Source organism: Ursus arctos, unplaced genomic scaffold (genome assembly GCF_023065955.2).
Source record: "Ursus arctos isolate Adak ecotype North America unplaced genomic scaffold, UrsArc2.0 scaffold_26, whole genome shotgun sequence".
Taxonomy (NCBI): domain Eukaryota; kingdom Metazoa; phylum Chordata; class Mammalia; order Carnivora; family Ursidae; genus Ursus; species Ursus arctos.
The window spans coordinates 9419713-9435366 of record NW_026622941.1 but is presented as its reverse complement, the minus strand read 5'-3'; the positions used below and the strand labels follow the sequence as shown (position 1 = coordinate 9435366).

The window sequence follows — 15654 nt, the reverse complement described above, 5'->3', positions numbered from 1 at the left end:
AATACAACAAATGTTAGGCACTAATATGCATCCCTGGCCCCAAAGTCTGACTAGAATGGGATCTTTCCTTGTCTTTCACTTTAACCCTATGCAGCCTACCCCTCTCAGAGTATTCAACAAACAACATGATCCAAAAACATTTCTTACCAGTTCTTCCAGGAGTTCAAACTGAGCAATATCAGCTTGAGGCACAGAAGGTCTAAGCAGCTCCCTGCAGGCTCCCACTAACCCAGGGCCTCCTCCCTGCCAGTGCTTGCCAGTTTTAATGAGCAGGTAACTCCTCTTAAACCAGGGTCCTGGCAGGCTCATTTCATTCAAGTACCTGCTGGATCCAGTGTCCCTAGACTACTCTGTGACTCCCTTGCAGGCTCCCATGAGTCAAGAAACCAGCTCACCCCAATGCCTGCCTGATCCAGAGGTCCCAGACACCATCCACGGATCCAGCAGCTTCCAAGGCAGGACTCCCTGCAGGCTCCCAAGAATCTAGGCCCTCATTGCACCCAGTCATCTGACAGCTCCAGCAGCCCCAGGTGGAATCCTTGGCTCATGCTTGGCGGCACCCAGGGCCCTAGGCAGCTCCCATAGCACCAGGCTGTACAAGGCCCCACGAAACCAGACCCTGCTGGTTCACCCTGGAACCTTCCAGTTCCAGTGGCTCCAGGCAAGCTGCATGCTCCAGGCAGATTCATGGGCCCCTGTGAAATTAGGCTCCTGGCCCACCCATATGCCAGCTAGCTCCAGCAGCCCCTGGTGGCTCAGGGGCCACAGAGAAACCTCATAACTCCAGGTATCTTTGACAGCTTCAGGCTCCTAAAGGGTTCCCATGAATGCAGGTTCCTGATCCACTCCATTACCTACAATGTTCCTATGGCCACAGGCAGTTCCAATGGGCTCCCGTGAACCCACATTCCCGGCTCACCCAGCCCTTCTCAGCTCCTATGTCACCTGACAGGCTCATGGTGGGCTCCAGCAAACTCAGGCTCTTGGCACATGCCAGCACCAGCTCACTCCCATGGCCCTGGATGACTCCTGTGAACTCAGGCTCCCAACCAATACCCACAAACCTCAGGTCCATGGAGCAGCACCTATGAACCCAGGGTCCCACTAGGGCTCAACATCAGGCTGAGTACAGCCATTCCAGACTTTCAACTACTTTCAGCATCAGGCCACCCAGGGACTCCAACAGCAAGCCCACCCACGGGCACCATTAGACTTCCCACCCAAATCTCTGGACAAACTGACTAGTGAAGAGCTGGCCTTCCAAAGCTAGTCTATGAAGACTGGAGAGGTGCCTATATCCTCAAATGCACGGACTCCAACACAAGGCCACAGGAATCATGAATAAGCAAAGAAACATGACACCATCTCCAAAGGAAACTAATAAAATTCCAATGATGGACCCTAAAGAAACAGAAATCTATGAAGTGTCTGACAAGTAATTCAGAAGAACCCTCCTAAAGAAACTCAGTGAATTATAAGAAAACACAGATAGACGACTAAATTAAATTAGGAAAACAATGCATGAACAACATGAGATGTTCAACAAAGAAATAAAAAGCATTGTAGTAAGTCAAGCAGAAACCCTAGAGAGGAAGACTACGATGACAGCATGAAGAATTCAATGAGAGCTTCAGCAGCAGACTCAACCAAGCAGAAGAATCAGTGAACTAGAATACAGGTCTATTAAAATCATACAGCCAGAGAAGCAAAACGAAAAGGAAAGAAACAGAGTGAAGAAAGCCTATATGAATTATATGATATCATTCAAAGAAATAATCTATGCATTGGTGGACTCTCGGAAGGAGAAGAGAAGGAGGAATGAGCAGAAAGCTTATTTAAAGAAATAATAACTGATAACTTTCCGAATCTGGGGAGAGTCTTAGATATCCAAGTTTATGAAGCTAACAGGTCACCCCAAACTTTCAACCTAAAACACAAAATAACAAAACTGTCTAAAATCAAAGACAAAGAGAGCATCGTTAAAGAAGCAAGAGAAAACAAATTTCTTACAAATACCTTGCAGGCTAGGAGACCAGGATGATATATTTAAAGTGCTGGGCATAAAAAAAAACCTGCAAGAATATTTTACCCAGCAAAGTTGTCTTTCAGGAATGAAGGAGAGATAAAGACTTTCCCAAACCAACAAAAGCTGAGGGAGTTCATCGCCACTGGAACTACCTTACAAGACATGCTGAAAGGCGTTCTTCAAGATGAAACAAAAGGAGGCTAATCAGTAACAAGAAAACACATGAAATTAGAAAACATGCTGGTAAAGATACATACAGCAAATATATGCAGTCAAATTCAGAATATTCTAATACTGTAATAGGTGGAATGTAACACAACTTGAGCATAGAGGTTTAAAGGACAAAACTGTTAAGAATAACTATAGTCACAGCAATTTTTTCATGGATACAACATTATAAAAAGAAGTAAATTATGACACTGAAAACACAAATCATTGAGGGGGAAATAAAAGGGTAAAGTTTTTGTAAGCAAAGTTAAATAGTTATCAGCATAAAATAGACTAGTATATCTATAAGACATGTTATGTAATCCTCATAGTAACCACAAAGCCAAACCTATGGTGAATTCACAAAGCATAAACGAAACAGAATTAACGTATACTACTACAGAAAATCAATAATCTACAAAGACAGCAAAGGAAATGAAAGGAACAGAGTACCACAAAACAGTCGGAAACCAGTAAGGTGGTGTTAGCAAGCCCCTACTTATCAGTATTGACTTTAATTCTCCAATCAAAAGGCACAGGGTGGCTAGAAGGATTTAAAAACAAGATGGAACTAATCATTTCTTATCCAATCACCAAATATTTGCAGAATTGCAGAATGTTTACTGCTGTGGTCCATCTGAGAACCAAAAGTTTTGCATACTCGGAAGTAGCCAGGGCAGGGATCAGGCAGCTGGGGTGTCTGCACCATGAAAACTATGACAGAGCCAAGAGCGATATGTTATGAAAACAGTGGCACAGGTAGGCTGCCCAACATCTGGAAAGGAACAAATTTTTTAACACATCCTTACTCTGCCAGAGTGCTTGAGGATACCCGGACCCAGTTTTTGTTTGTTTGTTTGTATTTAAATAGAAATAGCCAACATATAGTACATCATTAGTTTCAGATGTAGTGTTCAATGATTTATCAGTTGCATATAACACCCAGTGCTCATCAGATCACATGCCCTCCTTAATGCCCATCACCCAGTTATTCCATCCCCCCACTCACCTCCCCTTCTGCAACCAGACCCCTAATAGCCAGGGGAATGTTGAAAAAGTAAACCAAAGCTGGGGGCAGCACAATGCCTGACTTCAACCTCTACTACAAAGCTGTGATCACCAAGACAGCACGATACTGGCACAAACACAGACACACGGATCAATGGAACAGAATAGAGAACCCAGAAATGGACCCTCAACTCTACGGTCAACTAATCTTCGACAAAGCAGGAAAGACTAACCAATGGAAAAAAGACAGTCTCCTCAATAAATGATCCTGGAAGAATTGGACAGCCACATGCAGAAGAATGAAACTGGACCATTTCCTTACACCATACACAAAGATAAACTCAAAATGGATAAAAGACCTAAATGTGACACAGGAACCCACACCCAGTTTTAAGACAAGTCTCTGCCCCAAAGTTGAGGCATTTGTGTTCTTGGAAAAGGAGACCTGGCCCAGTTTCAAATGGATCTCTATCTTCCATTTAAAATACCAATGCTTCTTGAGAGCAGCTTTCACAAATTTTCAACCCACGAAGGCCAAGGAGTTGGGGGAGGGGAGGGAGGAGATTGAGAAATATGAGAGAGAGGGGGTCTGAACCAGAACACTAAACACACTGCAGCCTTTCCAAAAGTCCTTAAGCTTCAAACCAAGGGACCTGGTCCCAGGGACTCCACTACTCTCCCACCCACCCACCCCTGAAGCTCTGAACACTCTGATGAAAAAAAACAAGCAGGTCAGGGCCTCAAGACATCTGGAAGGGGCTGGGGGAATCAGGTCAGATTTTTCAAATGGCCTGGCCAGAGCAGAAGTTTACCAGGCTAAGAAGGCCCTGGGAAGTCAAACCCTGAGAGAAACTCAGAAAGTATTTTCTTTTTTCCTCTTTTTTTCCCCCTTCCTGGTGGTAGTTCCTCTTTCACTCCAACGGGAAGCTCTGGACAAAGCGGAAGAGTGCAGTTAGGGGGGGGTCTTACAGCTGCTGACCTCTGCATGTGGCCTGTCCTTCTCCCATCTGTGCCCCAGACTCCTCCGGGGCTGCAGACCCCCTGAGCCCAGTGCCCCCACTTCCAGGCCACAATCACCTCTTCAGTCCAGGGGAAGCAGCACCAGCAGCTTCCCAGGCCCCCCTGAGGTATCGGCCACCAGACCAAGTTCTTACTTTCAGTTTTGTGTCTGTGGCTTGCATTTCCCTGCATAGCTTTTGAAATAAAAGAACAGGAAGCCAAAACTTCATAAACAGGAAACCTGGCAGGTCACTGTGTTCCCTCCACACGCAGTGGGGGCACTTAACCCCCCTTGCCTGTAGTGCCTTTTTGCCATTCTGGTGGACAGCTGTGGACCAGAGGGATGTCCATATCAGATGGTCCTGATGTGGGGCACAGTCTCTTCCCAGGCCCAGGGACCAAATGGTCCCTGCCAGTCCCTGCTGGAATCAGCAGGTAAAAGTCTGCTCAGGGCTCCGCATCCTGGGCATGGCCTGGCCTAGCAAAGTTAGGGGCGGGGCTCCGCCTCTTGGATTAAGTCTGTCTCCATCCCCTTCTCTTGGATTTCCTTGGGGTGATTAGATTTCAAAGCTGAGGGTTGCCCACAGTGAGATTTGTTGAGTTGGAGCAGCCTTTACATACGTTCAGATAGTTAAAACAAGACAGTTAACTGCAGAAATCAGTCTTAGGTCAATGACATTTTTTGTCCCGTGGACTATTTTAATCTCGAAGATTTTTTTTAGAAGTTTCAGCATGGGGTAATAATAAAAAGCACATGACTTTGAAAGACAGTTGGCAGTTTCTTAAGAAACTAAATATACTTGAGGCGCCTGGGTGGCTCAAGTCATGATACCAGGGTCCTGGGATCCAGCCCTGCATCTGGTTCCCTGCTCAGTGGGGATCCTGCTTCTCCCTCTCCCTCTTCCCCTAGCCCCTGGCTCATGCTCTCTCTTGCTTGCTTGCTCCCTCTCTAATAAATAAATAGTAAAATCATTAAGAAAAAAAAAAAAAAAAGAAAGAAAAAACTAAATACACTTATGCTACAATCCAGCAACGTTGCTCCTTGGCATTTACACAAATGAGTTGAAAATTGATTTGCAAACTGATGTCCACAAGAAACCTGCCCAAGCCTGTTTGTAGCAGCTATGTTCGTAAGTGTCAAAATTTGGAAGCAGCCAAGATGCCTGTCAATAGATAGATGGATAAATACAGTATGGAACAAATTTAGACTGAAAAAAGAACTCCTGTAACAGACAAAATTAAAAGGGTAAGGCATAATACGGAAATGAAAAATGAGCCGGCAGCACTCAGCACAGAAAAGGAAAATGAAATTTACCTCTGATAGTCTTATCAGAAAGAGACGAATGCCCACCGATATCTCATAAAGAAAAACTATGTTAGACATATCATGATGTACTATTGATTCTGCAAACCAAGTCAAAGCGACTAAAAAGTGATTCTTAAGAAAGAAAAGTTCTGACATGCATAAAATGTGTGTTCCTGAAGACCAGCCCACAGTAGAAAACAGCTAAGCATTAATAGAAGAAAACTGTCCTGAAATAAGAAGACAACTAAATCTGAGCATTCGATAAATAAATAAAGCACATCTTGGTACAGTTTCTTAGTTTTCAATATAAAGATAAAGTATGTTGCTTACAATGGGGAATGCCAACCCCCCCCCCCTTAGACTTTGCCACAGCCACATCAATGGCTGTGAATAAAAGAAAAATGTCAACACTGTCTGAGAAAAACATTGAGGGAGGCAAGTTCTTATACCCATTTAGTTCGCAGGCAAATTAAACCCAAAACAACATGAGGAACTTACTGAATACAACATACACAACATAGATCCTTCTAAAATAAACTACTTGATGACTAAATAGATACAGCTAACTAATGGATAGTTAAAAATAAGGATGTCAGGAAAGATAAAGACGTTGTATGAAATGAATGGAACTATAGATTCTTTACTAGGGCTAATGACTGTATTTAATACGAAGTTTAAGTGCTGCATAACTATGATTAAACTATGTATGACGAAGTAATGATGAAGGATGATCAGAAGACAGGCAGGTGAATCACTGAACTCTACCTCTGAAACTAATAATACACTGTATGTTAATTAATTGAATTTAAATCTAAAAAAAGAAAAAAAAACCAAAAAATTAAAGATATCCCTGTACAAAACTTTTATAATTGTCTTTCTATTTAGATTTTGTCTTAAGCCTTTTCTCTCAAAAAGAAAAGAAAGACAGGCAGGGACAAAGGGACAGGCCCTAAGAGTAAACCTCCCCTAAAAGGATCTTAACACCAGCCTGGAAGGAGCTTGCCACCCTTTGCCACGTGAACAACGACTTGATTGGTAGCTGAGCACGTGGACAAAAACCTGATTGGGTGACAGGCGCGTGGCGGCCCACAAGTGCATAAAAACCCCTAGATGTAGAAACCCCGCTTGAATCACCTTCCTTTTTCGGGAGCTTTGTGTTAAGGCTGAACAAGTTCTGGTTTGCTGCCCACCACTCCCTCTGGTCTGCCTCTTCATTCTTTAAAGCAGCGTGACGAGGAACCGTGGGCGCTAAGGGAAAAGAAATCCTACAACAGTAAAAACTAAGGCTAAACCACAATGGAAATTATTACCTAAAAAAATATATGTAAATATAGGAAATTTAAAAGTAGCTAAATTCTTCCTCTGGCAAAAGGTAGAAATTCATTTGCTAGACTTTTGATCAGCCAACAAATACGAAATTAAGAAAATTCATTTACATTGTAAAAGTTCCAGTGACATCAACGTCATAGCAGCATAAAAAACCCTCATTTTGTCGCCTCTTAACGTTGAAAATCTAGCATCCATCCATGAGCAAAGTGCTTTTTTGGGAGCTTGTGTTATCCAGCACCATATGCCCCGGGAGTCAGAAGTCTCGCTTGCCTATGAATTGGCAGACAGACCCCAGTGTGGCTGTGGAGCCAGCAGGGTCCTGTGAACGGGGTCCAATCCCTTTTGGCCACAGTGCCTGGAAAACGCTAACTTGGGCAGATATTCACAGACACAAGAGTCTTTATGTAAGTTCTGGTTTCTAGAGGAAAAGTTCCAGTACTCCACTGGAGCACAAAAACAAAACAAAACCCGAAGAGTTTGGAGGTCTTGGAGTGGGTAAGGAAATGTAAAGCCTGAAAGGGCACAGTTTAGAGAAAAAGGAGACCTAGGACTCCTCCCATTAGGGAAAAGGTAGAACCGCAAGGGAGTGCCTGGCTTACCCACGGACAGGACGCTGCTAGAGAAACCCTTCTCTCCCACACAACCTGAAGTATTAAAGCAAGAGTTCTGTGACTCAGGGAAGGGAGGAGATTGGGAGAGAGAGGTGAGAATATGAGAGGGGATTAAAAGAACACCAGTCCTACTAACTGCCTTCTAGACTCCAGTAGGAGGTCTGCCCAAGAGCTGCTGGGAAAACTTCACTTGAGGATCCACCCCAACTGGTGGACGGGCACACCCAAAGTCCTAAGTGCCAAACCCACACCACCCCCAACTTTGTAGCTGGCTCTTTGTGCTCACTCCCCAGGATGGCAAGAGGAGGTCAGATAGAGAGTATGCGCAGAAGGCAAGAGAGAAAACCCCATCTTCAGCTCTAGCACCACCCTCAGGAATAAAAAGGGAGGTTACCAAGCCCAAACTGCTCTGTTGGAAGTGGGGGGAGGGGAGGGCAAAACACAAGCGTAAGAATTATACCAAAATAGGGAGTAAGAAGCATGGAGCGAGTGTATCCACTCAAGGTCAGAGAAAGCCTCAAAATTCGAGCAGGAGCAACAGAACGTACCTCTCATTTGAGGAGATTATGCTGAGTGAAATAAGTCAAGCAGAAAAAGACAATTATCATATGGTTTCACTTATTTGCGGAACACAAGGATTAGCAGGGAGATAGGAGAAGGGAAAAATGAAGGGGGGGCGGGGAACAGAGGGGGAATGAACCACGAGAGACTTCGGGTTTTAGAGGGGTGGGGGGTGGGGGGATGGGATAGGCAGGTGATGGGTATTAGGGAGGGCACGTATTGCATGGAGCACTGGGTGTTATAGGCAAACAATGAATCATGCAACACTACATCAAAAATGAATGGTGTACTGTATGGTGACTAACATACCATAAAAAAAAAAAAAAGTACCTCTCACTAGAAGGCAGCTAGTAAAGATTGAAAGAGGTGACTGCTACTTCAAATATGAAAATAGTAATGCAAAACTCCAATTAATAGATTCAGAAAACTTTACTTCTGTAACATGATAGTGTGTTAATCACTGAACTATATTACAAAGATTAAAGAAAAAGAGTATTAAAATCAATTATAGGAGCGCCTGGGTGGCTTAGTTGTTAAGTGTCTGCCTTCGGCTCAGGGTGTGATCCCAGGGTTCTGGGATCGAGCCCTGTGTCGGGCTCCCTGCTCAGCGGGAAGCCTGCTTCTCCCTCTCCCACTCCCCCTGCTTGTGTTCCCTCTCTCGCTGTGTCTCTCTCTGTCAAATAAATAAATAAAATCTTTAAAAAAAAATCACTTGTAGCTACTATAACTACTTAAATACAAAATGTAAAGAGGCAAATTTTTATATTCAAAGCATAGAAAGCTAAGTGATAGAGTCCCTGTATGTTATCTAAGTTAAGTAACTATCAGTATAAAATGGGCTCTTATACCTATATTTTACGTAAGCCTCATAGCAACTACAAAGCAAAAAACTATAGGAGATTCACAAAAAAACAAAGAGAAGGGAATCAGAGCATGTTACCACAGAAAATCACCAACTCACAAAGGACGGCAGCAAGTGAGGGGAAAAAAGTACAATGGAATTACAAAATAGTCAGAAGCATTAATAAGATAGCATTATGAAGTCCTTACATATAAATAATTACTCTAAAAGCAAATGGGTTTAATTATGAAATGAAAAGGCAGAGTGGCCAGATGGAAAGAAGAAGAAGAAGGAGACTGTAAGAGACTCGCTTTAGCTTTTGATAGCACAGAAATAAAAAAATCATAAGAGACTGTTATAAGCAATTATATGCCAGCAAACTGGATAACCTAAAAGAAATGGATAAATTCCATTTTACTAGGAATTAATCACAAAAAATTAGAGTATCTGAACAGACCAATAGCAAGTGAAGAGATCATATCAGTAATCAAGAGCCCACACAGGAACATAGGAAATCCCAGGACCAGATGATTTTACTGGTGAATTCTACCAACATTAGAGAAGAATTAATATCAATGTTTCTCAAATTTTTCTTAAAAATTGGGCAGAAGAGATACTTTCAAAGTCACTTTATGAGTCTAGCATTATCCTGATGAAAATTGACCAATATCCCTGATGAACATAGATACAAATGTTCTCAACAAAATAATTAGCAAAACAAGATCAACAGCACATGAAAAGGATCATACAGCAAGATCAAGTGGGATTTATTTCTGAGATGCAAGGATGGTCTAACATATGCAAATCAACAAATATGATACACTATGTTAATAGAACAAAATTTAAAAATTATATGATCATCTCAATAGATGCAGAAAAAGCACCTGACATATTACAACATTCTTCCATAATAAAAACTCTCGACGCTTGGCTACAGAAAGAGATATCTCCATATAATAAAGGCCATATGGAACAAGCCCACAGCTAACATCATAGTCTGTGGTGAAAGGTTGAAAGCTTTTCCTCTAAGATCAGAAACAATCCAAGGATGCCATTCTCACCATTCACACTCAACATAGTACTGAAAGTACTAGCTAAAGCAATCAGTTAAGATAAAGAAATAGATGGGGCACCTGGGTGGCTTATCAGTTAAGTGTCTGCCTTCAGCTCAGGTCATGATCCCAAGGTCCTGGGATTGAACCCCAGATCAGGCTCCCTGCTCAGCAGGGAGTATGCTTCTCCCTTTCCCTCTGCCCCTCCCTGCCCTGGCTCATGCTTTCTCTCTCTCTCTTTCTCTCTCTCTCTCTCACAAATAAATAACTAAAATCTTATTTAAAAAAAAAGAAAGAAATAGGAAATATCCACATCTGAAAGGAAAAAGTGAAATTGTCTTTACTTGCAGATCATATGATCTTATATATAGAAAATCCTAAAGACTCAACCAAAAAACTGTTGGAACTAATCAACAAATTCAAAAAAGTCATAGGATATAAAATTAACATATAGAAATTAGTTGTATTTCTATATACCAACAATGAAATATCTGAAAAAGAAATCAATAATACAATCCCATGCATAATAACATTAAAAACAATAAGATACTTAGGAATAAATTTAACCAAAAAATAAAAGACCTGGATAAATTTAAGAAATAAATTGAAGAAGACACAAACAAATGGAAAATATCCTGTGTTCCCAGATTGGAAGAACTAATTTGTCAAAATGTCCATATTACTCAAAGCCATCTGTAGATCCGATGCTATCCCTCTTAAATTCCAATGGGAATTGTTCAAAGAAATAGAAAAAAAAAATCCTAGAATTTGTATGCATAGCCAAATAGTCAAATTAATCCTCGGAAAGAACAAAAAGGGAGTTATCACACTTCTTATTTCAAAGTATACACTAAAGTGATAATAATCAAAATGCTATGCTACAAACATAAAATGGTCGCAAAGATCAATCAGACAGAATCGAAAGCCCAGAAATAACTTCCCAATAATGTCTATTAATATTTGACAAAGTAGCCAAGAAGATGCAATGGAAAAAGGATGGTCTGTTCAATAAATGGTGTAGGGAAAACTGGATATCCACATGTAGAAAATAGAATTAGACCCTTATACCACTCAAAAATTAACTAAAAATGGATAAAAGTCTTAAACATAAGACTCCAAACCATAAAACATCTAGAAGAAAACATAGGAAAGAATCTCTTTGACATTGGTCTTCAAAATAATATTTTGGATATAATACCAAAAGCACAAGCAACAAAAGCAAAATCAATAAGTAAGAGTCCATCCAATTAAAAGTTCCTGTATAGCAAAAGAAACAATCAACAAAATGAAAAGCAATCTGTAGAAGTAGAGAAAATGTTTGCAAACCATCTATCTGATAAAGGGTTAATACCGAAAATATATAAAAAACTCATACAACTCAATACAAAAACAAAAACAAAGAAAATGAGCAGAGGATCTGAATAGAATTTCCTTCAAGAAGACATGCAGATGGCCAACAGTAACTGAAAAGATGTTCAATGTCACTAATCATCAGAGTAATGCAAATGAAAACCATAATAAGATACCACCTTATACCTGTTAGAATGGTTATCATCAAAAAGTCAAGACATAACAGGGGCACCTGGGTGGCTCAGTTGGTTAAGCGTCTGACTCTTGATCTCAGCTCAGGTCTTTTTTTTTTTTTTTGTCTTTTTTTTAATAATAATTTTTTATTATGTTATGTTAGTCACCATACAGTATATCCTTAGTTTTTGATGTAGTGGTCCATGATTCATTATTTGCATATAACACCCAGTGCACCATGCAATATGTGCCCTCCTTAATACCCATAACCGGCCTAGCCCAATCCCCTACCCTCCTCCCCTCTGAAACCCTCAGTTTGTTTCCCAGAGTCCATCATCTCTCATGGTTCATTCCCCCTTCTGTTTACCCCCCTTCATTCTTCCCTTCCTTCTCCTACCGATCTTTCTGCTATTTCTTATGTTCCATAAATGAGTGAAACCATATGATAATTGTCTTTCTCTGCTTGACTTATTTCACTTAGCATAATCTCCTCCAGTCCTGTCCATGTTCAGCTCAGGTCTTGATCTCAGGGTTGTGAGCTCAAGTCCTGCATTGGGGCTGAAAAAAAAGGGCTTAATTTTTTTAAAAAGTCAAATAACAAGTGTTAGTGAGGAGGTAGAGAAAAGGGAACACTTTTGTCCTGTTGGTGGAAATGTAAATTCGTGGATCAGCCACTACGGAACACAATATGGAGATTCCTCAAAAAATCAAAGGTAGAACTACCATATGATCCAGTGAGCCCACTTTGGGGTATATATCCAAGAAAAAGAAAACACGATCTTGAAGAGATATCTGCACCCCCATGTTTACTGCAGCTTTATTCACAATAGCCAAGACAGAAACAAACTAACCGTCCATCAACAGATGAATGGATTAAAAAATGTGAGAGAGATATTATAAATGTGATATAGATTGGTAGATATATAGTGGGATATTATTCAGCTATCAAAAAAGATGGAAATCCTGCCATTTGCAACAACATGAATGAAATTTAAGGGCATTATGCAAAGGAATTAAGTCAGACGGTGAAAGACAAATACTTTATCTTTTACTTACATGTAGAATTCAAAAAAACTGAACTCACAGAAACCAATAATAGATTGGTGATTGCCAGAGGAAGAGCACGTTGGACAGAAGAAGTGGGTGAAGGTGGTGAAAAGGTACAAACAAACAGTTAAAGTAATGTACATCATGGTGATTATAGTTAATACTACTGTATTGTATATTTGATAGTTGCTAAGTGAGTAGATCTTAGGAGATCTACTTAAATGATTTCTTAAAAGATCTACTCACAGGAAAAAAATTATAACTATGTGAGGTGATGCACATTAACTAAATCCATTGTAATCATTTCAAAGTATATACATTTATGAAGTCATTATGTTATATACCTTAAAGTAATATAATGTTATATATCAGTTATATCTCAATAAAACTGGTGGGGGAGACAAGATATTGTACTCTCATATTTATTGCAGCATTATTCACAATAGCCAAGATATGGAAATAACCTAAGTGTCCATCAACAAATGAATGGATAAAAAATATGTAAATACTTAGGATGGAATTTGTCAGTCAGCCATGAGAAAGAAGGAAAGCCTGCCATTTGCAACAACATGGATGGACCTTATGGTAAGATAAATCAGACAAAATGATAAATATTGTATGATTGCACCCCTATGTGGAATCCAAAGGAGTCAAACTTGTAGAAACACGATAGAACAGTGGTTATCAACGGCTGGGATTCAGAAAATTGGAGAGGTGTTGGTCAAAGAGTACAAACCTGCAATTAGAGAATGAATAAGTTATGAGGATCTAATGCACGGCATAGTGATTATAGCTAACAGTGCTGTTTTATATACTTTAAAGTTGTCAGAGACTAGATCTGTAAAATTCTCACCACATAAAAGCAACGATAATCATACAATGTGGTGGAAATGTTCACTACTGCTAAGAGGGTACTCGTATCACAATATATAAATGTATCAAATCAACCTGTTTTACACTTAAACTTACACAATCTTATATTTTGATCTTATTTCAATCAAAAAAAAAAAAAACTGAGGGGCGCCTGGGTGGCTCAGTTGGTTAAGCGTCCACCCTCTGCTCAGGTCATGATCCCAGAGTCCCAGGATCGAGCCCTACATCAGGCTCCCTGCTCAGCGGGGAATCTGCTTATCCCTCTGCCCCTCACCCTGCTCGTGTTCTCGCTCTCTCTCTCAAATAAATAAATAAAATCTTTTTAAAAAATGAAACAAAAAATCTTTACTTCTGGGGGTGCCTGGGTGACCTAGTCAGTTAAGCTTCTGGCTCTTGACTTCCGCTCAGGTCATGATCTCAGGGTTGTGAGATTGAGCCCCACTCAGCTTCTTGCTCAGCAGGGAGTCTGCTTGAGATTCTCTCCCCTCCCTCTGCTTGCAAGTCCCCCCCCCATTGCCTCTGGCATGGGCTCGTGCACGCGCTCTCTCTCTCTCTCAAATAAATAAATAAATAAATAAATAAATAAATAAATCTTTTTAAAAAATCTTTACTTCCAGATATTTAAATTTGAATTGAGTATAAACTACTCTTTAAAAATTTTTTTCCAGCAACAAAAAATGTAAAAATAAAAAATGTTTCTAGTTTGCTGGCTATAAAAAAGCAGGTGGCAGGAAGATTTGACTGATTCATCGATCCCTGATATAAAGGTTATAAATCGGAAGAGCTTGAGTCAAGTGATAACATCCTTTAACTGTTTGAGTACAAACAAAACAACTATTACATATAAATCTGCATTAAATGGGTTCATTTCTCTAATATATTAAGAGTTTTAAATAGTCATTAAGAAAACCTCTAGCAATCCAATATGAAAATAGTCAAATGTCAAAAACAGAAAATTTACCAAAAGGATCTACAAATGGCTCCAAAGCATTGAGCAGATTCTTAATTCACTCAAAATAAAAGCAATATAAATTTTTAACCAAATAGGTTGATAGGTAGATGATAGGTGATGATAGATGATAGATAGATAGATAGATAGATAGATAGATAGATAGATAGATATAGATAAAATGTTACCACCAAAGACCTTAATAAGGTTAAAAAACTTCCAAATTTCCAAAAGAAGGATGTGCACTTACGTACTATGCAAACAAAGAAAACATAGATCGTATGGCAAAAGATAATTTCAACACACATATGCACAAACACAGGCACAAAATAAGGAGATAAAATTTGGGGCAATCTGTTATAGCAACCAAAATTCATTGCCACTTGTGTAAAATAAAAATTGCTGATTATGAAATGCATGTAAGCAAAATGACTAAAGATATCGAAAATAAAAATATGGCCCAGTACACATTTGGGACTTATAGTTAAATAAATAAATAAATAAATAAATAAATAAATAAATAAATAAGAGAGTCAATAAAATAAGACCTCACATATATAACATGTATTAATACTTGTCCCCAGACTTCCTTTGCATCAAGTTAAAAAATGAACAAAATGTACAGATCCCACTAAAGCTGTTTTTTTCTCTTTCCTTTCTCCCAAAGTTAACATCTAATCTGAGCTTGATGTGGACAATTTGCATGCATCCTTTTTTCTCACCATAAATATGTGTTCATAAATAACATAAACAATTGTTTTATGTAATTTTCTACATTGCATGGTGCTCAAAACCCAAGCATCTTTTGTTTTAAGGCTTTTTTTTTCCTTCAGATAAATTTTCTTACCTTTGCCACCATCTCCCACACTGCCATCACCCACACATCAGGTAGGAATTCACCCAACCCTTTTTTTTTTTCCTGAAAACCTAAATTGTACTTCACATTGGTTGTTGCTAACTTTGTATTGTGTATTTGTATTTCACATTTAAATTTTACTCATATAAGCCTCCCAACAAATCACACAAAGTATAACATAGTAGATGCTTCATAAATATGGACCGAATGACTGTTGAAATACTCATAAGACAAGAAGAGCAAATCACTTTATGAAATAAAGACTGAGAAGTTGATTTTAGCCTTATATCCCATGTACCTCCTCTATATTTGATAATACGAACATGATAAAAGAACTGTGCCATTCTAAAAATAAGCACAATTCTTAGGGTATACAAGCAGGTGGTGGTGTTTTGTTTTGTTTTTTTTCTTTAATTAGGCTCCACACCTAACGTGGAGACCAACACGGGGCTTGAGCTCATGTCC

The 15654-nt window shown here is 39.7% G+C and overlaps 1 protein-coding gene across 1 annotated transcript in view; it reads right to left on the bottom strand.

Moving 5' to 3' along the window:
- Nucleotides 1-4411, bottom strand: part of CLEC2D (C-type lectin domain family 2 member D) — a 35734-nt gene extending 31323 nt beyond the window's left edge. Inside the window, exon 1 of the mRNA XM_044385234.3 lies at nt 4221-4411. Within this exon, the coding sequence (XP_044241169.2) occupies nt 4221-4248 (28 nt within the window). The 5' untranslated portion in view covers nt 4249-4411. The remainder of the gene's footprint in view (nt 1-4220) is intronic.
- Between the last annotated feature and the right edge of the window lie 11243 nt (nt 4412-15654).